At 39.4% G+C, this 23,768-nt stretch overlaps 1 protein-coding gene across 5 annotated transcripts in view; it reads left to right on the top strand.

Moving 5' to 3' along the window:
* The window catches only part of VPS13B (vacuolar protein sorting 13 homolog B), a 765,148-nt gene that overhangs the window by 715,883 nt on the left and 25,497 nt on the right, over nt 1-23,768 (top strand). For all 5 annotated transcript variants that reach the window (XM_081070819.1, XM_081070821.1, XM_081070818.1 and 2 more), the window contains exons 49-55: nt 21-222; nt 1,372-1,560; nt 3,958-4,104; nt 5,788-6,071; nt 8,343-8,470; nt 8,670-8,869; nt 21,496-21,614. In XM_081070819.1, the coding sequence (XP_080926945.1) occupies nt 21-222; nt 1,372-1,560; nt 3,958-4,104; nt 5,788-6,071; nt 8,343-8,470; nt 8,670-8,869; nt 21,496-21,614 (1,269 nt within the window). The remainder of the gene's footprint in view (nt 1-20; nt 223-1,371; nt 1,561-3,957; nt 4,105-5,787; nt 6,072-8,342; nt 8,471-8,669; nt 8,870-21,495; nt 21,615-23,768) is intronic.

The raw sequence follows: 23,768 nt of genomic DNA, 5'->3' as shown, positions 1-23,768 counted from the left end.
CGATGTGGTATTTGGTACAGGAATGAACAGCTGAGTCAGTGGGATAGCCCAATGCAAGTGAAGCTATCGGTCTGGAAGCCACATGTTAGAACCTTGTTGATAGAACTTCTACCCTGGGCCCTGCTTATCAATCAATCCAAGTGGGACCTCTGGCTATTTGAAGGAGAGAAGATTGTTCTGCAGGTTCCTGCTGGGAAAATTATTATCCCTCCTAATTTTCAGGTATTATAACTTTTTTTAACTAATAATGAATTCTTTTCTTTCAACAACTATCTTTTATTCCGAGGTTGCATTTATGTTCATAACAGAATAAATCAGTTATGGGAAACTGTCTTTTTATATGCATATGTAAGGGGTACGGAATGTTCTTTGATATTCAAAGACATTTCAGATGTCTTTTTTTGCCCATCAGCAGTATTCATGCTTGAGTTATCATTAAACTTGATAACTTGTACTAGTTACATTCTGGTTTCCATTGTGGACGCGATATTTGACAAGCTTAAGAACTGGCCTACTCTGGGTATATTAATATTAAAACCATAGAGCCATAGTCTGTGCTCACCTACCCCCTAGATATTTTTGTGGCTCTTACAGAGACCTGCGAGATAGGTAAGAATTGAGGATATCTGAGCAACCATTTCTGTCATGACCCCTTTTCCCCTATACGTGGACTTGACTGTCCATAATCACGATGCCCACCAAGTTGTTCACAATAACAATGGAATCATTACTGACACAAGAAAGAAAACCTAATCGCAAAACAAAATGTGACAGGAAGATTTTGTATTCCATCACAAGAGAATTTTCTTGATAAGGCCAGCTTATTTTTAAAAGGCACATAAATCTGTAACAAAATAAAGTATAAGGAACTCCTAAATAAAAATGTTTTCCTAATAGGGAACAATTTGAAAATTCCTTTTTTTTTTTTGAGTTTCAGTTCATAAACATCTTTATTCAGTGACATTTTTCCTTTTCTTTTTAATAATCAGATGATGTTACCTTACAGAATTGGAATGTGTCGACCTACATGAACCTAATGTTGCATATTATTCTTTTGTCAAATAAAATGAAGCCTTCAGTTTTTAAGCCTTTGGTATTTATAGGGTAGTTACAGTTTGGGTTTGGGTTTGGGTTTCTTTTTCCCCCTTTTATAAATATGAATCCCATAGTGAATCAAAGAAAACATTGGAATATAAAATAACATGCATGTTGCCATTACAAAACAAGAAAAAGAAAAGAAAGAAAAAAAAACCATATGGGATATGGTTGCCTAAATGACCTATTATATAATATTTAAAAAATTCCTGTGAATTGAGGTAAAAATATGAAAGTTAAGAAAAATACTTTATAATGGAGGCATTATTTTTCCAGGAAGCTTTTCAAATCGGAATATACTGGGCAAATACAAACACTGTGCACAAGTCAGTAGCAATTAAACTGGTCCATAATCTGACATCTCCAAAGTGGAAAGATGGAGGCAATGGTGAAGTTGTATCATTGGACGAAGAAGGGTTTGTAGATGCTGAAATAAGACTTGGTGCTTTCCCAGGACATCAGAAGGTAGGATCAAAGTCTGTGTGGCTCAGGAAAACAGCATGCCATCCCCTCAACCTGTCTAACATGAAACTACCCTTTTATTTTTTAATCGCTTTTTGTTATTACTTGTTCTACACAATTTGTAACAGTGAAACACATGATTTCTTAGACCTCTCTGTTTTACAGGGTTTTTTCCCTTTACCAGCAATAAAAGTGTCACATAATTTATCCAATAACTCTTTTAGTTCAGAACACTCAGCAGTCACTTGATTTATCATATGTAGGGTGGGGGGGGGGGAATTAACTTATTCCAAAATATCTACAAATGGTTCTTGGCCTCCTTTTTTTAGAGCAAGAAGTAGAGTTAGTAACATTCTGAGCACTGGATGAAAGGACAAAGGCTCCTGCAACAAAGGGTATATTCCTGGAAAGGGCTCCCTGAGCATAATGTGGACCAATTCTGATTTTCCCATAGAACCAATGTTCTAAGAGGCAGTTGTATTCTTGAGCAGGGGATTGGCACCCATGTTTTAAAAAATATGGACACAAAAGACATACCTAATCAGTTATTAATTAAATACAAATGTGTGCTTTTCAGCACAAATATTTCCTAAAGTCTATGAAAACCAATTAAGTTAAATAATACAGTAACACATCACATTAAACTGTATGTAGGAAAGTACACTATCATATTGTACCATTTAGAGATCTCATGCTGAACTTCATATCTTCATTATTTTAGCTGTCCCAAATCAGACAAAGAAAGGATACTTCATCAGAGTAGTATAATTCAGAATGACCTTTCTCTGGGAAAAAGTTAGATTTTGATAGGCATCTTTGAAGAACCTCTTCAGAAAAGTTAGGGTCACTTGGTGACTTTAAAAATAAATTTCTCTGATACAAAGAAGTTGGTCTTTCTTCAATATTCAAGGCTGGTATCCATTTCCTCAAAGTTGTCTGGGCAACACATGTTTGTGCTCTGCCGGCCAAAATACTGTAACATGGGTGTAAATGGCAAAGAGCTGTAAGCATGAATCATCCAGAGTTGAATAGTTGTAAATTGAGAACTACCATCAAAACCTGGAAAAAAATGTTATGATGTACCATCAAACACCCAATGCCCTCAGTACCTCACAAAATAGTCATAGCAAGAGCTGAATAAATGTCTGTGAATGAATGAATAAGTGAGTGACTGAATGAATGAATGAATGAATGAACTGTTGGAAAATAATACTATATATTTTTTTATCCCATTATTCTTTAGCAGTGATTCTCAAACTTTATTCTCAGGACCTCTTTACACTCTTAAAACTTATTGAAGACCTCCAAAAACCTTTTGTTTAAATGGTTATACCTATTGATATTTATCAATTAGAAGTTTAAAAAAAAATATTTTAAACACAAGAATATACATACATTCCATTTGTCATGAGAGCAATGACATAATATGTTGTATAACCTCTGGAAAACTCCACTGTACACTCATGAGAGAATTTGAGTGAAAAAGACAAATAGCATGTTAGAATTATTATAAAAATAGTTTTGACCTTTGGGCTCCCTGAAAGGATCTCAAAGACAACCTCCAAAGGTCCTACCACATTTTAAGAACTGCTGTCCTGATATTATCACTTGCTAGATGGGTATCTTTAGGCAAGTATTATAGAATCTTTTCTGTGCATCAGTTCCTCATATAACATGGTAAGACAATGAGGTGATACATGCAGTGACTAAGAACAGCTCCGTGGAACCAGACTGCGTGGTTTCCAACCCCAACTAGGCCCTCTTTGTATTTGTGATCTTGGACAAGTTACTTAACCTCTTTGTGTCTCATTTTCTTCTTTTACAAAATGGGGATAATAATAGCTACACCATGTGGGAGGGTTCTGTGAGTTAATATACATGAAGTACTTAAAACAGGTCGACCACAAGAAGCCAATATATGAGGGTGAGTCATTCCGTTTTCTTCATCATCATTATTAAAGTTCTTGGAACTCCTCTTGGTCCGTAATAGGCATTCCATGAGATGACTGCTATGAAGCGTGTGAGAAAGAGGAAGAGGAATGTTTAATTGAATTCTTTATGTTGAAAAAGATGGGTGGCATCTGTTTACATATAAGTGCTTTATAAATACTTTGTGAGGGAATCAGTTAAATGAGTTGAAAACAAATCTCTCTCTGTCACTATACAGTAGCAGCAAAAAGTAACTGGTTTGCTAAAGTGACCTGTGGTAAATAGCCCCTTTTAGGAGCCAGGGCGTTTTTGAAACTAGAAGGGGACTCTATTAAATACTCTGGAACAAAAGGTAAAATTGGTACTGTCCTGGGCAAACCAAGAGATGAAATGACCTTTTAAAAATAAGCAAGAGATTTTTATATGACTTGTAAGATTTTAAAAATTATTCTTTCCTCAATTGCCTTGCAGTTATGTCAGTTCTGCATCTCCTCCATTGTACAGCAGGGTATACAAATCATTCAGATTGAAGACAAGACTACAGTAATCAATAATACACCATATCAAATATTTTATAAACCACAGTTATGTGTCTCCAAACCCCATTCTGGAAAGGAGGTAAGCAATTCATAACGTGATGGGTTTGTCTTAAGTTTTGATAAATTACAATAAATAGGATCAACTTTTTTTAACCTAGAACAAATAAAAAGCTAACACTGAAGATAGGTGAAGAGAATTCCTTTGTTGTTGCTTTAATTAAAACCATGCATGTCCCGGTCGGCTTTTCCAAGGTAATTAATGAACAGAAACCCTACAGAGCCGCAGATCCGGACACACTGCCGGATTAGTGCTGCCTGCATCCCATCTGCTCAGAGGCTGCATCGCACTCTTCTAGCACTGAACCAACCCCCCCAGCAGGGACGTGGTCCTCAGGACTGGCTCCCACGTCTCGTGGGAAAGAACATCTGCCTCCCAGGCCGCCTGCCTGAGGAGCTGTGTGGGCCAAAGGCTTGGCCCCAGCTGAGCCACGGATCTGGGAGCATTGAGCACTGTGTCCACAAGGAGAGGACATGTGAAAATGTTAACATCTCGATGGCAGAATGTGCAGAAGATAAATCCAAGAAGGATTTTTGATTCAGTTCTTTGTACAATTAAAATGAAGTTATATTTAGAGAGAAAGGAGGCATTTTAAAAGAACTTAAAAGCAGAATATGCTACGTGGTGTGCTTTTGTTTTATGACATGGCAACTATCGTAGGTCAGGTCTTTCCACACTGACATTTCTACATCCAAAAATGCTCGTAATTGCATGTTCCTTGCAGGTTTTTTGTGGAGGTTAAATGAGGTAATATGCTTACAAAGGCTAGGCATTTGGAGAGGATAGTTGGCAGCAGTGGCCGTGGCAACCCTGGCATCACAATGAGCTCCTCGTTGGTCTTGGCCTCCTGGAGAGAAGGGAAGGCCCACTTCTGCCCTGCAGTGAGGAGGGTTCCTTTTCACCCCAGCCCTGCTTCAGGCAGAGGTGGGAATTTTTTAAAGACATGATAACCCCTGGCCTCTCAGGCAGCACGCGTGGGACAGTGGGCTGGGGGCCACCGAACAGGAGGCAGGAAGCCTGGCTTCTGGCTGGGCTTTGCCACTCACTGGCTTTGTGATTTTGGACAAATCGGCGGCTCTGGAAAGCAGCCTTCTTAGCTGTGAAAGAGGAGACTCAAATTATCTCTTAAGGTCCTTTTTAAGTTTAAAATTCTGAGACTCTCTAATGAGCCAGAAACCATGTGGAATTCCAACTGAGGGTTAGGATCAGGTTCCTACTCCCTCAGGATGAGCTTTCAACAAAATTTGTCTTCTGAGCTTCCAATTCACGGTTCTGTATCTCATTCAGATCCCTTCTTTCCCAAGCCCCGCCCCCCCAGGATGCCACACCCTTTCAGGTCAGCCATACCTGTCCAAAAGGACTCCCTCCCCAACACCTGGCATTTCTCCTCCCATAGCATCTGGATCTTTGCAATACCTAGGGGACATTGAGAACTTTGCATCACCTTTTAAATTACCCAGCTCTGTCATGTTTCATTATGCCTAGAAAAGCAGACCCTATTCTCACTGATAGTAATTGTCTCATTAGGGCTTTCTCAGGGGGACAGGATTTCTAATATTCCCATGCTTCTCCCCCCCACACGCACTTGGCCACCTCCCAATTATACATGGTTATCGTTTCTGAGAAGCTGTGCTTTAAAAAGCTTAATCTCTCTGTATTACTGTAGTAAATGTGCTTTCTCTGCATTGCCTTTTCTTTTTTTAGTATTTTCACGTTCCAGACAGTGCTCCTTTCAGCATTTGCCCGGGCAGTGAGCGGCCTCCTGTGAGCGCCAGCTCCCTTCCTTGCTGGGACTTAATGCCTGACATCAGTCAGTCAGCGCTGGATGCATCTCTGCTTCAGAAACAGATCTCACTGGCCTTTTCTCCCGCCAGTGGCGCCGACAGCTCCCAGTGCTGGAGCCTCCCAGCTGTAGTTCGACCAGAGTATCCCCGACAGAGTGTGGCAGTGCCCTTCGGGGATTGTAAGGAGAATGGATTCTGTACCAGGTATTTTACACATATGTGAATACCTTTCTTTGCTGTCACTGTGGCTTTTCTTGAAGGTGTCAAGAGAGACAGAACAGTTGCAGTGCTCAGCGTATGGAAAACTAGGTTTCACTTTCATTTTTAATGGTTTCTAGACATTGTATATAATAGGGCAAATGTTGTGATCACATGTGTGTTGCCCCAGGGTACTCCTGATGAGATTTTTCCCTTATGCAGCTTACCCTGGGAGGAAATCCTGGTGTTTGTACCATAGAATGACAGCAGTACATCGTAATGACAAGATTGCCTTCTTTTATGACTTCTCAGCCTCTGTCAAATGATGAGAAATAAGGGTTAAAATATGAGCGAGTCAAGTTGGAAAACCATTTTCTTTTCCCATATTTTACTTTTACTTCAAAATAATATTTGTCTCAAGAAGTCATTAAGAGAGATAATTTAGATAAACACAAGTCACAGAAGACTCTGTTCTGTGGTCTTGCACAAAAGTTACTCCAATTACCGATTACCAGTTATACAAATAACAACCACAGAAGCAAGCCAGAGACATGTAGTGGTTTATTCATGCTGGACTTTTATGTTGTGGTTCTTTTGCATGCGGTACGTCCTCTCTGTAGCTGTCAGGAATAACTTATCTATGGTATATGTACAAAGTACAAAAGAAAACATACTGTGACCTTATGAGAAGTACGTTTTTCTTGTGATTACGGATTTATAGACTGAGATTTCAGCCTTCCTACCTTTGTTACTACTAGAGATTTCTAGTAGTAACATTTTAAAAGAGAACTTCCTAACTCCTGTTACCCATAGTAGTAAGGCCCTGTTCCCTACACACATCCCTCCTTCTTTCATGACATTCACAAACATTCCTGATTTTATAAATACTTTTCACTCCAACTCTGGAGAGCAGTGGTTATCCTTATATTCTGGTTGGAGAAGTTAACTGTGAGGAGTTTAAGGAAGTATTTTTGAAAGTGACGTGAACCCGTGTCTAGAAAACAAAATTTATTTTTAAAACTGAAAGAAAACTTGTAAATTTTTATTTAGAAATTGTTTAAAATTCTAAGAATTATAAGACATGATTTCATTAAAATAATCATATCCTTAAATACCAAGCTAGAGATTAGATGAAAAGTACCCATTTGTTACTTCTGGCCCCTAGCTTTCTTGGCTATCAGAAAGAAACTTCTCTGAGGTTGGCTTGCCCCACTCTTTCAAAATTAGACTACGAAAAGAACTTTGGTGTTAATCTAAGGACTGTACCCTGAAAACGAATTCATTTCGTACTGCCCATCTCCTCCTGTCTCTCCTCCCTTCAGTCCAGCAGTGAACATTTGGTGGTGTTATTAATGTGATTTCCCTAAGTGCTAGTGGACAATTGACTTAGGCATTTCAAAGACAATCTTCGAGAAGGACTCATACTGAACAGGATAAATGGCAAATGGGAAATTCTTTAGTGCATTCTTAGCCCCTTTTAAAAATTAGCATAAATTGAAGGCCACATTTGGCATATATCTTGTTTCTTCGATTAATTTGAAACATCAATCCATGTAATTTCAACTTCAGAGAGATTTTTCTACTTGCTTTGATATGAAATATTAGTTGGTAGTCTATAGATCTAAATCGGAAAATTTATCTTGCTCCATTGAGGGCAGCCTATGCCCACTCAGCAGTCCTTCTAATGCCAAATAATACACCTTTGCTCTTGGTAATCAAAATGGAGATCTTGTAAAGTATGATGATTGTGAAAATGAACAACAAACATTATAAGCCTACCTACCTTAAAGAAAAAGAGAGAGAGAGAGAGAGAGAACAAGTACCCAAATTCTCTAGCAGTCTTTCTAAAAATACATCAGTGCCTCCTTTGCCAAAATTTACAAAGCACTTTTGAGGAAGAAGGCACCCTATCTGAAGAGTTTAATGCATTGAGGGAAACAGTGCAGAAGGAAAGATTTAGCACAAGGTTAGCTGCAATTCTCTCTGGATGGTAGAACGTAAGATTTTTTTCTTTTAAATAATTTTTCACATTTTAAAAATATTATATGATAAGTATATGTTAATGTTTTCAGGAAAAAAATTAGTAAACCTGTGATTAGTATATGACAGTTAATACATGAAAGGATGGCCTCCTTTCTCTGGAAAACATTTCCTCTGATTTTAAAAGAGAAGGTGTTATAGAGTTCTGAATATTGCAAATTTAAATAAATTGTACCAGGAAGGAAAGCATTCATTTCTTTCTAACCATTTCTGTCATTTGATCTGATTCCATTTTAGGGCTATTGCACTGACATATCAAGAACACTTGGGAGTCACTTACTTAACCCTCTCAGAAGACCCTAGTCCTCGAATAATTTTCCATAACAGATGTCCAGTGACAATACTTATAAAGGAAAATATTAAAGGTATATCGAATAGCATCAATTTTAAATAATACAAAACCTATCTTTTTCTGAAGGATTTTGACTTAGTGATTTGTGATCCTGTGAAGAATGTTTAAATAAAAATAGTATTCATCCCTCTCTGAGTTTTTCTTGCCACGCTGTTTAATACGCATCTTGTCTTCAAGGCCTAAGTTTGCATATGCCTTTTTTTTTTTTTTAGATATTCCGAAGTTTGAGGTTTATTGCAGAAGAATTCCTTCTGAGTGCTCAATTCATCATGAGCTATATCACCAGATTTCTAGTTATCCAGACTGCAAGACCAAAGACTTACTTCCTAGCCTTCTTTTGAAAGTAGAATTGCTTGGTGAAATAACGACTGAGTGGAGTGATGCCATTGACATCAATAGCCAGGGAACACAGGTCAGTGAGCCACGTGTGTCCCTGCCAAGGCTGAGAGGAAAGTGCCCTGTCCAAGGTTTCGAAGGTTGTCTATTTTTAAGCGTAGTTTTCTAAATGCTGAGCTTCCTGTGTCTGTGTGAGGATGTGTGTGTATCTATTTTTATATTCTCATTATGTTGTAAATTCTCAAATACAAGCATGTATCTACAAAGTGTACTATACAACTGTTTGCCAGAGAGGAGCTCTTAGAAAAAGCAAGCCCACCTTGTACCTGGGATCTAATACAAGGTCAAAAATGAAATAAAATTGTTGGACTTCTCTACATACGTAAGAAGGTAGTCCAACAGGCCAGATTTTAGGACAATCATAATGCTGAACTTACATTAATTCCCTCTTTTGAAAGTTTACTAATTTTAAAATACACATATTTGTCCTAGATGTACATAAAAGTCTGTAAGTGTAAGTACACTTTTAAAAACCTGAACAGATAAAATGTCCTGATTTGTCTCTGTCTTACTCTGGATGTTGGTGATACTATTTTTGTTGAAAATGGCACATGAACCTAGCACTTCGTTTATGCTGTGCTTAAGAATTACCATTTTTAATGTATAATTCAGTGGCATTAAATACATTTACCATGTTGTACAGCCATCACTACTATTTCATCATCCCTAACCAAAACTATGTACCCATTAAGCAATAACTCCCCATTCTCCCCTCCACTCCACCCCTGGTAGCCTGTGTTGTACTTTCTGTCTCTGAATTTGCCTATTCTAGGCACTTCATACAAGTAGAATCAAACAATATTTGTCCTTTCATATCTGGTACTTACATTAATAGTAATAATTATCATTTAATAATCGTTACCTGTATGCCAGGCATTGTGCTAAGCACTTCACATTCAATCTTATCTAACCTTTACAAGATAGGACTATCATCTTCATGTTACAGAAGTGAAAACTGAGACCTCCAGAAGTAACATGGCCTGATTTCCCACGTGCTGTAAGAGAGGGGCCTGGGATTCAATCCATATCTGCCTGACTGCACAACGTGTGCTCTGAGCCACTGTGCTATGGATACTGCATCCTTACTTGGGACGCCTCCCTTCTTCCCCCGTTCTACTGGAACATTCTTTTTCATCTCTCAAGAGATTCGCTCTCTTCACACCTGTGACATCTTCTCCCCAACCCCAGGACCCTCTATATGCTCATCGAACATTTGTGACATTTGTAACTTTAAATGATTTCTCGCTAAGCCAAGATTCCAGACAGTCAGATTCCTGCCTTATTGATATCTGTCAGCACAGTGAGATCTTAATAAACGTCAAATGAATAAATGATAACTGAATGAAGGAATGAGAAGATGAGGTTACCAAAAAAGATCATGTAAAGGAGAAAAAGAGGGTCCCAGGCATAACCTTGGGAGATCCCACATGTGAGGATAGTGCAGCAAAGGAGACTGAGAAGGAAGAAGCAGAGTAGCAGGCAGAGAACCTGGGCAGGGTACACACTGGAAAGCTCCCTGAAGGGACAGTTTACAGGGTGCAGGATGGTGGAAAGAGGGAAGTAAGACAACAATTAAATTACAAGTTCAGAGTGAATGGAAGAGAGGGACTGGAGGAACAAGTGAAAATTGTTCTTTCAAGGAGCATGGCCATGAAAAATGAGATCAGTGGGGAGGAAGCTCTTCATCTGCCGTAAGAGAGGAATCGATCAGTCAAACAGAAGTGGAAATCATGAGCGAGGAGTTTCCCAGAGAGAAAGTCCAAGGCCAGGAAGTGGAATTCTACTTGAGCAGAAGGGCCATGTCCTCTTATCTGACAGTGGAAAACAGGTCGAGATGGGAACAGGTGTAGGTGGAGATATTTGGAGGGATGGGGCCCGGACAATGGAGTGAATTGATAGTGGCCTGAAGCTTATTGTGAAGTGTGAAATGAATCATCTGTAAGAGAGAGATGGAAAGGGGTGGGAGCCTGGGGAAGTAGCTGTGGAAGCGGCGGCAGGACATGCCAGGAACAGGTGCAAGAATGGCCAAGCAGCCTGTGGGGCACACTCACCTTGGAGACCTGCATTTGCAGTGGCCCCAAAATACCCAGAGGTGTGATTTCCTTCCACAGTGTTCGTTTAATGAACAATGAAAATCTGCTGAATCTGTACAGCCTACAGGAGACATTCCTGGTCTCATTAATTTACAAAATAAATACTGCAGCCTACTCAATGGTCCCTGAATTCCCCTGTATCAGTTTGAAGATTTTTTGACACCTTGCTTATATATGGCTAGGGACTTCTTTACAATAGGCCTTCTGCCTGCCAAACCTTAATTTGGGGATTCCCATTCACTCTAAATTTCCTCAAACCTTTGTAGTCAGGGATACTTCAAAGCTAAGAGGAGGTACTCTCTCCCACCCGCACCCTTATCATCCCTGGTCTGAGGACCTGGCAAAGTGTCATGTTCCCATTAATCTTTGCAGAGCTGTGTGCCATATGTCCTGCAGACCATGGTTTACTTCCTATTCTGTAGGAAGATTCGTTTCAGACCCTCACCGACATCTCCTCAATAATACACCAGGGAATATAAATCACTGGGGAGAGAAGGGAGCTGTGTCCTCTGATGAAAGGAAGCAGCTCTTATGTAGGAGTGAGTTTGTCTTCCAGGAGCCTTTCTTCAGCCTTGGTTCTGAGGCACGTGATGTGAATTTCAAAGCTAACCTAAAAAAGCAGAATTAAAACACCATAAAATCCTCATTATACCACAAGGAAGAGAGCTCCTTTAGTTTTTGTCAGTCATAGATGATGACCCCTGCCTTGCTTTTGTAAATAGAACAGTGTCATGTTGTATAATTTTGAAATGGAATATGGGAGGGAATATGCAGCAAATAACTTTATAATCACACAAAGAAGTATTCTTTCCATCAAGAGTTATCGGGAACACCTGATAGCATGCAGGCCACACAATTCTAATTGTGAGGTCAGTGTGGATTTTCTGGGGTTGTGTTCCTGGCTCACACCTGGTTAGAAGACAGCTCAGCCAGAGTCCTGGAAGTGGCAACTTGTGCTCTTATCCATAATGCAACAGTGGGTGCTAGCCCAACTTCAGGGGGAAAAAAAATTTTGGATTCTCAATAAATAAGTAAAGGCATAAAAAATAATTACGTTAATTATTTTGATGCTATCAGGGAAATAGTTTAGAATCCTATCATAGTGTGTAGCATTTCAATTTCTAATAGAAACCTTATGCAACATCCTTTTGAAAAATTCAAAAAAGGTACAAAGAGAACATAGTAGTAAGTGTTTAACTAATACAAACATTGTGAAGCATGTTTTAGTCATTCAGTCAACAAACATTGATTTCCAATATGTACTGGACATTATAACTTGGTGCTGGGACTACATAAAAAAGAGTGAACAAAAGTGGAATACAGTGCCTGCCCTCAAGGAGCTTACCTATGGAAAAGATAGAGATAATAATAAGCGAGAAGCACATAAGTACAGTTGTGCTGTTAGAGTGTACAGCAGACTAGTTGGAGAGGCCAAGGAATGCGTGTCTGGGAAAGACGCCTGCATCTGTGTCTTCAAGGCGGAACAGGCATGAAGTAGACAAGAGCGTGGGAGATGTTCCTGGACAGAAAGAGAACGTGTGAAGCTTTGGTGCTCAGAGAGAGAGTGTGGTCCTTCTCAGGGATCTAAATGCCAGTGTGGCTGCAGTGCACGATTAAGGAAGAGGGGGAAGGAGAGGAGGCTGGCGAGGCATTCAGGGCCAAACCAGGCAAGATCCTGTATCGTCAATGTAGGATTTTGGTTTTTATCATAAGAGCCATGGGAAGTCATTGAACTGTTTATGAAAAGCAATTTCTGAGTTATTGAAATAGCAAAGCAGAATGAGCACTTTGAACCCCAAAAAGCTGATTAAGATGAGCCCTTTCCTCTTCTAAAAAGTTCAGTAAATTCTCATGATTTCGGACCCGTAGAAGTGTGTAGTGGGGTCAGTGTCCTTGCTATTTTCCTCTCGTGTGGTGTGTAGGTGTGGGGGAGGGGGAAACATCAGTCCTTCATGTTTATATAGCTCTGTACCATTTACAAAGTGCTTTCACATCCACAATCTCCATTCTTTCATTCATGTATTCCATAAGCTTTCATTGAGGACCTACCAAAGACCAAACCCTTTGCCCTGAATAAGGCATAATTCCTGCCTTCAAGGACCTGGGTAACTAAATTAATGCAGTCAAGTGTCCGAAGTCCTAAGATAGCCTTTGATCACCACAGAGGGTCTAAGATAGAGCAATAATTTTTATGGGTTTTGGGTGGGGGAGTTATTCTTTGTTTTTTGCTTTTTACTGATGAGAGGGTTCGGCTAGGTGGTTTATAAGTAACTAAGCAGGGTCAGGCTGGAACCTGGATCTGGTCCCATGTGGGCTCGTCTTGTTTTCCTACACCAAGCTCAGATCACTGTCTGCCCTTTGGAGTCCTGCCCTGGCTACAGATGTTGCTACCTGAAAGCTCATGAAAGCACAGGCTAGAAGAGATTTTCTAATTTCCCCTTTTAATGCGTGCAAGAGTCCCTTCCATGACTTCATGTCTCAGAATGCTCCCAGGGTCATAAGCATGGCTTACTCCAGCAGTGACTGTAAGAACGGTTCTGCTTGTACCAAGCTGAAAACTGTCCCTCTTACCATCCATTCATTCATCCTCGTTTTGCCCTCAGGGGCATCACAGATTATTTACTTCCCCTTTAACAGCAACACTACAATTATTTGAAGGCAGCTTTGACATCTTCTCTAAATGTTCCCTTATCCGGGCCAAACATTTCTGGTTCCTTGAATCATTCCTTCAGTAAATGTGATTTCCAGACCTATCACCACAGTTACCCTTGTCTGGACACACCAGTGTGTTATGTTCCCTTTTAAAAATCTGGCAGCTGGTATTACACACAGTATTCCAAGTGTGGTCTAACCAGCTATTACCTCCCTATGCTTCCATTAATAAAGTAGAAGATTGAGTTAGCTTTTTATTAACGAGCCCAGACTGTTTATTATTATTGAACTTGTGGTCAGCCATATCCCCCAGGTCTTTATCATATGATTTGCTGTACAGTTGACTTTTTGAACCCAGTGACGGGACTTCACATTTATCCCCAATAAATTAAATCTTGTTGCCATTAGCCTAGTCCAGCTTGTTGAATTTACTGAATAAAAAGTTATGATGTTGTCATCCAACATACTAAGTATAGTAGCTTTATGTCATCTGTAGATGTGATAAACATGCATTCTATGTGTTCATCCAAGTCTTTAATAAATACGTTGAACGGGGCAAGTCCATGGTCTACATGCTGTAGTGAATCACTAGATACTACGCTAGTGCGTGGGTTAACACACCAAGCTCACTGTCATCTAGCCCACAGTTCTTACATAAGAAAATGCATCTAAACGCATTTTTAAAACTATACTGTATAAGATGTTTCATATCTCACTTACAAGAATATCATGGGACGCTTTGGCAAGTGCCTCGATGAACTAGGATTTAAATGTGTGATGAGTCCATTTGGTGCAGATCAGACAGAGATAGCCCTGAGCACTAATGCTTAAAGAGCTCAGTCAGAGTCATTGTCAGAGATCTCTTTAGCCTCATTCAGGAATTTTTAATAGCAAAGAAGTCAATCCAAGTGAGTGTCTGATTGTTAAAATGGATAGTGCAGATATTATGGCTTCTTGTTTACTTCATTCACCTTCCCCACACCCCATATCAGGGCCACAGCAGATATCAACAAGTTGGTACCCACTTCTGAACATCTGCCAAGTGCCCTGGTCTGCACTCTTCTGTTTGTTCAGTATCTTCTGGATGAGTCACAACTGCTCCCAAAGATACTTAGGAGTAGGGATTTCCCTAAAATATTTTTCAGTAAGTATACTGAATCTAGAATATCTACTACTTTCTTTTCATCCTTATCCAGCCTTTTCTACCTTGATCATCTTAGAAATCTATCTCACTTCTTTTCCTCTCTGGAAGACCTAACACATCCCATAGCTCTAGCTACTAACACCCAGTGACTCCCAGATAACTACCTCTGGCCCCCACATCCTTCCCAAGCTCCAAACACATATTTCCAACTACCCAGCAGACATCTCTACCTAAAAGACCTAGTTTAACTCAGCTGCAGTGCTGGGATGCTTTATATCTACCTACCTCTGCTTATTATCCCTGGATTGTCACATATAGCCTATGGGGGAGGGGAAAAGGAAGATAGACTTTCAAGAATATTTCAGTTATTTCCTATGTGTCACCTTGTAACTTATTTACTCAGTAAAATCAAACTGGTGTAATTTTTCAAAATATTGTTTGTTGGCTATAAATTAATAAATCATTAAAATAAATATAACCATATATATAGAAAACTGCACATTATATTAAAGAGTTTCTTGTTTGTAATCGTAGTGAAAGACAATGTACTAAGTGGAAGACAGGACCTAGACTTCAAATAGTATTCTTATAACCCACATATGTAAAAGAAAGTCTGTGCTCTAATACCCATACACATGACAAAATATAGAATGTCCCCCAAATGTTTTGTACTTAAAGCAGCACCTCTCTTACTATATGTTGCCTTTATCCTTCCATACACATCCACACGCTACCAGTGTGATGTGAAAAAAGTAAAAAATAACTAAATGACAGCATTGATCAGAACTGGCTGGCTGATTCGGCAATAACAACTAAAAAAAAAAAATCCCCTTGGCCATCAATCATTTAGTAATTCATTCTTTTTCCCACACACAGAATGAACAGACCTCCTCAGGGTTCTAATCAGTCACCACATCCCACTGGAAATCCAATGCTTCTGAGTGATGCTCTGTTAGTCTGTTCGTCCTTTCTTTCTGGAGACTTAAGAATGCATCTGCTCTCCCTTTCCCCGCCATTTTACAGGGCAGAATAGCAGTAATAGTCCCTCCAAATTGGAAGGAGGGAGAATGAGAGACATAGAGCAACCTCTCGTCCATAACAATTCTGAAGTTTTTCTGGGCACACACTGTGGACTCCATACCCTGGAAGCAAGGAACAGTCTTGGAGCCCTGTTTCTGCTCTTGGAAGAGCTCCCTTCCCATTTTTCTCCCAGTCCTTGTATATGCCCTGAGATATTCCTTGGCCAAAATTGAAGCTTGTATTGAGTCTCGAGTAATCGCAGTCTCTCTTAGTTTAGGTTCATGAGTTTTTTGGTCAGGAGTAATTTCTCAAAAACTCAGTAGACATCTTATCTATCTGATTCCAGAGAATTCCATGTGTCAGTAACCACATCTGTGGTACTTTTAAAGACATATATCTGTACTATCTTGCTTCCTTACCTCTCTCTGGATTTAAGAGAACTTCTCTGGAAATTTTATACTCTTAATCTAAATGTTTTCCTCTCAGTGTATTAGCCATCATGGTTTCTGTATAAGCTGTCACTTTACCAATTAAGAAATTTGAATAGGGAGTGTATGCATATACATAGCCCTAAGGCTGAGTATTAATCTACCTTCATGTTTAAAGACAGAAACTCTTGCTGTTTGGGGTTTAAAAGCATTTTTAACTTTACAAGGCCCTGAATTTCTGGAATCTTTGTGTTCTCTTTCATTTTTATTGCAAACTGGCCAATTCTTTCCTGCGCTCATCTCTTCTTCATAATACATTGCCATCACAATGACGTCAGTTCCAAATGAAGTAATGAGGACTGCAGAGTCCGGGAATGTGGGACCTGCAAGCCTGACATGGTAGAGCACTAAGTCGGGAATGGGCACGTCCCTGCTGTTAGCTTGGAATGGTTCTCTGGCCCCTCGTTTCAGCTGCTAAACCAGGGCCTTCAGACTGAGAACTCCCCAAGCCACCACATTGCAGCTCTGATCTTGCTGCTTATTCCTGCCAGTTCAGGAGGTCAGTAAATCATTTTTCTAACACTCGGGAGCCAGGTTTTTTAGAAATTAATGTGCATACAGATCTCCAGGAGATCTTCTTAATATTCAGGCTCTGATGAACTAGGTCGTCAGTGAAGCCTCAGATTCCACATTTCTAACCAGCTCCTTGATGGTGGTCCCTCTTTGGACCAGACGCTGCTGGTCTGAGGACCACACTTTAAGTAGCAACGCTCTGGGTGCTCTTTCCTTCTTTATAGCCCGCCTGCAGTTGCCCACACTGATGGGTGTAGTGAATCCTGTTGGTACCTCACCTACATGCTCACCCCACAGCCTCTGTCTGCTTTACTGCTCATGGCTTACACCTGCAACATGTAGAGAATTTCCACTGCATGCTAGAGCCGTATCTCCAGTGATGTGAGCTAGGCGTGCCTGGGAGTTCTCCACCCCCCACAGTAGGGCATAGCCAATGGCTGACTCATGTGGGAATGTAAAAGCCCACCTCCTGTATTCTGATGTGGTGCAGACTTGAAAGTGTTACCCTCTAGAGCTCCCAATGGGATCAGGCTGAGTTTGGAACTTCACCTGAAACCCCACCCTCATTTGGCTTTTCCTTCCTGATCAGGCCTCCCCTCTACCTTTCCTGGTTCCCTGGGGGCACTTCCTTAAATAAATTGCTTCTCCATGAAAAATAGTAATAATACATTGCCAGACCCAGCCAATGGTAACCAACACATACGGCTAATGTTTTGTTTTCAAACCTCATCTTCTAGAGCTACAAATCTACTAGGTTTATGATCTACCTCCCAAGTAACATCAGACAACAGTTTTACTAAATGTCTTGCCACTTCGTAACATGAACCTCCATTTTTGTAGCCTTCAGTATCAATTTCTCCTTTAATTAAGCCAAAGAGTCATATTTTTATTTTTTGCTAGAACCCTGCTTCTATCACCCCTATCTGTATTAGTAAAGTCAGGATAGGTTATGCTGCCTGTCGTAATTCTAGAATTTACTTCTTGCTCATGCTGTGTGCCCAGTGTTTGTCATTTGAGGGCTCTATTTTACAAATTTACTAAAGGACCCAGGCTGATGGGTCCATCATCTTCCATCTTCCCCATTCTGACAAACCATCCCAAAACTGAGAGGCTTGAAAGAACAGCGATTAACTTCTCATGATTCTGAGAGTTTGGTTAGGTAGTTTCTGTAGGATGAGCCTGGGATAGCCGATACAACTGCATTCAGCTGGAGGGTTGGCTGAGGGATGAGTTCAGCTGGGAAGTCTGGCCATCTCTCTCACCTTGTGGTCTTTTCTCCTTAGGAAGGCTAGACCAGGCTTCATCACATGGTGGCAACAGGTCAAAACCCAGTAAGCAAGTTTTGTCAAGTTTCTTCTTGCCTTGTGTTTGCTGATCCTCCATTAGCTGAAGAAAGTCACATGGCCGAACTTAGTGTCAGTATGGAAAGGGTATTTAAGTCCTTGATTGTGTAACGCTCGACCACAACCATCTAGAGCAGCAGTCAGCAAACTTTTTCTTTACGGTCTAGATAGTAAATATTTTAGGCTTTGCAGGCCATATAGTCTTTGTCACAATTTCTCAACCCTGCTATTAGAGACACTATATAAATAAATTAGCATAGCTATGTTCCAATAAAACTTGATTATCAGATTTGGTCCACCACTGACCTGAAACATAAAGCCTTTATCTAGTCTCGGAGGCAGGGGAAGAAGGCTGGCTCTTTTATGCTTTGGCTCAGAAATAACACATGTCAATTCTGTCTTTAACCCATTGGCCAGTATTCGTCACATGGCCATACCTAACTGCAAGAGGGTGAGGTGTATAATCCTGCTCTGTGCCTGGATGGAGAGGGCAGCTAGGCCTGGGTTGACATTAGAAGTCTCTGTCACAAGAGTCACATGATGTCCATTCAGATCTTTATTAAGTACCAGGCACAGCTTATAAGCACTGAAGAAAATGGATACAAAACCATTGTCCTCATCAGCTTATACAGGAACCATGATGGCTAATACACTGAGAGGAAGAAGCATTTCAGACATCTCTGCTCTGGAACTGTTAGTTATTTATTATCTCATTATTCGTGAACTTGGCTTTTTCACAAACTGAGCTGTGAGCTACTTGATTAGATCTTCTCGATGCCTAATACAGTTACTGACTCACTGTAAGAACTCTTTAAGTATCGAATAATCGATTGAATAACTGGATAATCAAACCATCAGACCAAAGCAAGGTTTTATTTTAAACTTCTGGGGGACCTGTTTATAGGTGCCTAATTTCTCTGGCACTAAGTTACCTAACACCCTAATCCCCAGAACTGCCACTGTACCAAAGCTTGGCATGGAGAGCTGTTTCTCTCCATGTGAAAAGAGACAAGGATAGGCTCCAAGAATTAAAGTCTGTATTCCTTCCATTCTAATGGTGAGTGCCAGGAACACCCAGCAAAACTCTATGAAGAGAAAGAAGTACCCTCCAGGTTTAGGTTAATTTGCTTGCTTTCAAAGTCTCTTGCACAGTTAACAGAAACCATCAACTTGCCTTATTTTTACCATCTTAGAAAATACAAGTATCTTCATTTCATAGTATCTGAAGATTACTCTTTCCCTCTTCTGGTCCCCTCCTTCCCTCCTTTGAGGGGTGGTAGTTCTGGTTTTTCACACTCTGCCAAAAGCCTGCGGTATGCACTAAAGTTATGGACAGTCATTGAGAAAAAGGAATATAGATGGGAGCATGGGCCTTAAAAAGGTTTGTTCCAAATGAATACTCCCATGCCTGTAAGCCTGAAAAAGCAATGGACTTACTTTACATATCATATAAAATAATGGCTTTTATAAATGTATTTTTCAAAGAATGCCTGTTTGTTCTAGATTCGTGAGCTGAGCCATTATTAAGTTGGCTATATTCCAAATTTTATCATTGTCAAGTTCAGTTCTTACCTTGGAACAAATAGGGCAAATTCAGGATAGTCTTTTGAAACAAATATTTTTGCAAAGCAATCCATTGGGAAACACATCCATAGAGAATACAAATTGACTCAATTCCTGCCCTCAAGAAGTTGACAATCTAGTGATTAATTAAGGTATGTAAACATGTGACTGTAATACAAGGAATGCTGTTTGTGATCGAATAGAAATAGGATCAAAGTACTGTGAGAATCCAGGTGTAGGTATCACACAGAGGAAAGGAATAGAAAAATTGGAGAATGCATTCATGAAATAAAGTGTCCTTAAGCTGTATGTGCAAAGACACATAGGACTTTGAAAGTACCTTTTGGGGAAAAGCATATTCTAGGCACAGGGAGAGCCGAGGGGCAGACAGGGGCCCAAGAGGCACTAGTGGGGGAGCCAGCGGCGCCAGAGGCTCTCATGACCGCTGGGCTGCAGGAGATGAGGAGAGAGAGGAAGGCAGAGACGACATCCAGGTGCCCTGGATGCTGAAGATGGTCAGGATTTCTGAAGGAGGAGCTATTGTATGAGGGGAAAAAACCCAGTGATCTTGAAGTCAGTTCCAAATTTGAATCTATGACTCTCTCCTGTGGTTCTGTGTACACTCTTTCTGCTAACGCTTCACTTGGTCAAAATTAGAGTACATTCATTACATGGCAAGCAGGCACCTAGCTTTGTTTCTTTATCCAGAAATTTTCAGTCTATCTTGTTTTGCTGTCCTAACAGCAATAAGGGCCCAGACTTGGACTGAATTGATATTGCAAATCATCAGAATCCATGTTCCCATGTTCCCAAACATTAGGAGGTTCTTGTCCCTGATTCAGGTAATGCTGGCTGTGAACATGATGTTCTTGGGGTTGTTTTTCAAATAGTTCTGCTCTGCTTTCAAATATTTATCCATTTAAGCAACACTGGTATTTGTGGCTGAAAGGACATCTGTTCTGTGGGCCTGGCACCTGGCTTCTGAGCTAGAACTTTTTAAGTCTTAGTCCACCTTCTCACAGCAGAAAAATTAATTTGGACTCCGAGCAGATGGAATTATCTAACATTGTTGTTACGAGTGTTACATGGGAAGGACCTTGGGAGGATGATGGCATGCCTTGTTGGTAGGTTTCGGGGTAGGTTTTTGTGTCCCCAGCACAGAAGAGCTTCCTCATGGTAGTAAGTCAACAGCCAAGAGCCTGACAGTTTTTTGCATATTGCATGTCAAATCCTGAGTTTTAGAGGTTTTTTTGTTTTTCCCAGAGATTCACACACACACATAAGCTCGCCCATGGCTGGGCTCCAGCCCTTACAGAGTTATTTACCAATTCCAAAGAAGCAGAGAATGAAGACACTCCTGCCCTAGCATCCATCTTTTTTCCTTTTTTTTCTATGAACCTTACAGGTGGATATTGAAAATTCTGAATCTGATCTTTCTTTCTTTCTTTCTTTCTTTCTTTCTTTCTTTCTTTCTTTCTTTCTTTCTTTCTTTCTTTCTTTCTTTCTTTTCTTTTCTTTCTTTTCTTTCTTTTCTTTCTTTTCTTTCTTTTCTTTCTTTTCTTTCTTTTCTTTCTTTTCTTTCTTTTCTTTCTTCCTTCCTTCCTTCCCTTCCTTCCTTCCTTCCTTCCTTCCTTCCTTCCTTCCTTCCTTCCTTCCTTCCTTTTTCTTCATTTCAAGTCAGCTGAATAGCCTGTACACCTGGATACAAAGAAATATAACCAGAAAGTGTTTGTGGTATTGAATCAGAACTTGAGACATTTAAAGTTAGCCATTTCAGTAGTGTTTCTTATTTCTTTTTAATCAGATTTTGAATATTCTTTTTGCAGGCTGTGTTCCTGACTGGCTTTGGCTGTGTGTATGTGGACATTGTCCACCAGTGTGGCATGCTCTTCATCACTGTGGCCCCAGAAGGAAAAGCAGGACCTATTTTAACCAATACCAACAGGTAGGTTTAATTATTATCCCAGTAGCAGTGTAGTAAGCTTTCCATTAGGAAGTTGTAAACCTATCATTTACCATTCTTTGTCAACCCCATAGGTACATTAAAGCTTTTGGTAAATTACTGTGTAATCCATCAGGATATAGTTAACATTAAATCATACATAAAACAGGTAGCAATCTATCATCTTACTTGGGTACCCCTTCCACTGCTTGTATGATAAGTTTAACAAACTGGTTTAGAAACTAAGCATGCACCTTAAAATTATACATTATGATTAGCATGAAATACAAATTAATACTTCTGTATCCACATGGCAACCTAGTAATTAGTAATTAGACTTAACAATTAGAGCTACATCAAAAATAAATTCACCTCTTGGAGCCAATTTCCCCCTTTCAACCTGAATGTTGCCATCAGGTTTTGCAAACATTAACCAAGGAGTTAATATCCTTATTGTAAAAGAACTCATATAATGCAGTAGGAATAATATTAAGATAGATTCCCCTTCCAAAAATAAAATAAGAACAAAAGACATGAACAGAAAATTCTAGGGAGAGGAAATACCAGTAATCAAAGAAATGCACATTTGAATAAGATGTTACTTATCAAATTAACAATTATGTTCCATCATATACAGCACTAGTGGAAGTGTAAATTATTACCACCTTCTGGAATATGTATTAAGAGTTTTAAAATCTCTTTGGCTTGGAAATTCCAAATTTAAGAGTCTAAGAATTAAAGCAATAATTAGAGAAGCAGGCAAAGACATATGCAGAGAGATATTTATCACATTGCCAACTATAATGGCAAAATATTTAGAGTACAAATGCCCATCAGTAGGGAAATAGATGATACATAAATGCACCGTAAATGGTATAACCACAGAAAATAGGCTTAGAGGATTTTAGTAGAATAGAAAAATTCATATGATAAGCATAAAATAGAGAAAACAAAATATAAAATTGAGTGTATAAATATGACCCTAGTTATGTGTCTTGTGTACATGTATACACATAAATATATATGCACAGACATTCTCTCTCACACACACACACAGAGAGAGAGAGAGAGAGAGAGAGAGACAGAGAGAGAGAGAGAACATTCCTAGAAATAAGCCTGAACAGAAAAGAATCATAATTGCTAATAGATGTGGGGTTATAAGTGATTATTTAATAATTTTCTGTATTTTAATTTTTCTACTAAGAATTTATTTCATAATTAGAAAAAGTGGTTTATTATTATTAATAATTTAACATTTATATTAAATAATGATACCAACTTCTATACATTTGTTTAAGCCTCTCTTTTAAAAAGTTACTTTTCATATATGGTTAGGAGCTCATTAATTTGGACACTGCCAAATTATTGTTAATTTGAATTTATAGTATTTCAAACAAGGGTGAGTAGAATGTTTCTTTGTCCAGAAGTATCTGTAAAAACCAAAATTAATAGTATAGGGGCAGCCAGATGGCTCACTTGGTTAGAGCATGAGCTCTCAACAACAAGGTTGCCATTTCAAAAACAGCAACTGGACTTGGAGTTGCGCCCTCCACAACTAGATTGAAGGACAACAACTTGGAGCTGATGGACTCTGGAGAAACATACTGTTCCCCAATATTCCCCAACCAAGAAAAATACATATATATATAATAGTGTAATAAAATTGGAGACTAAATTTTAAGTTGCATAACACAGAATTTCAAGTCTATAGAACAATTTCAGAAACATTTTATCTACGGCATTGGTAGGGCTCTATTAATGACAATAGCAGCAATCCATATATTGGGTCAGTGGTTGAAATAGGAAAGGCACAAGTATTTATTTACTTGTGCTTCCTTAATTCATTTATTCAACAAATATTTTTCAAGTGCTTACTGGATGCCAGGTGCTGTTTTAGGGATAGCAATACATCAGTGAGTGAAAACACCAAAATCTCTTCTCTTGGGGAAATCACATTCTCATAGCTGTGGAAGAGGACAAAGAATAAACATAATAAAAAAAAGTAAATGTTATGGTAATCATAAATCTAAAGTTATTTTATTATGATAAAAATATAAAGACGGTTGGCATTCTGCAGGTATAGAAACAGAGCCTAGTGAGAAAGAGTAGGAGTACCAGGGCATAAGGACAGAGAGAGCGTAGTTTTAAAAAACTGGT

The sequence above is a fragment of the Rhinolophus hipposideros genome, assembly GCF_964194185.1.
Source record: "Rhinolophus hipposideros genome assembly, chromosome: 13".
In the NCBI taxonomy this organism is placed as follows: Eukaryota; Metazoa; Chordata; class Mammalia; order Chiroptera; family Rhinolophidae; genus Rhinolophus; species Rhinolophus hipposideros.
This window is presented reverse-complemented; position numbering and strand designations above follow the sequence as displayed.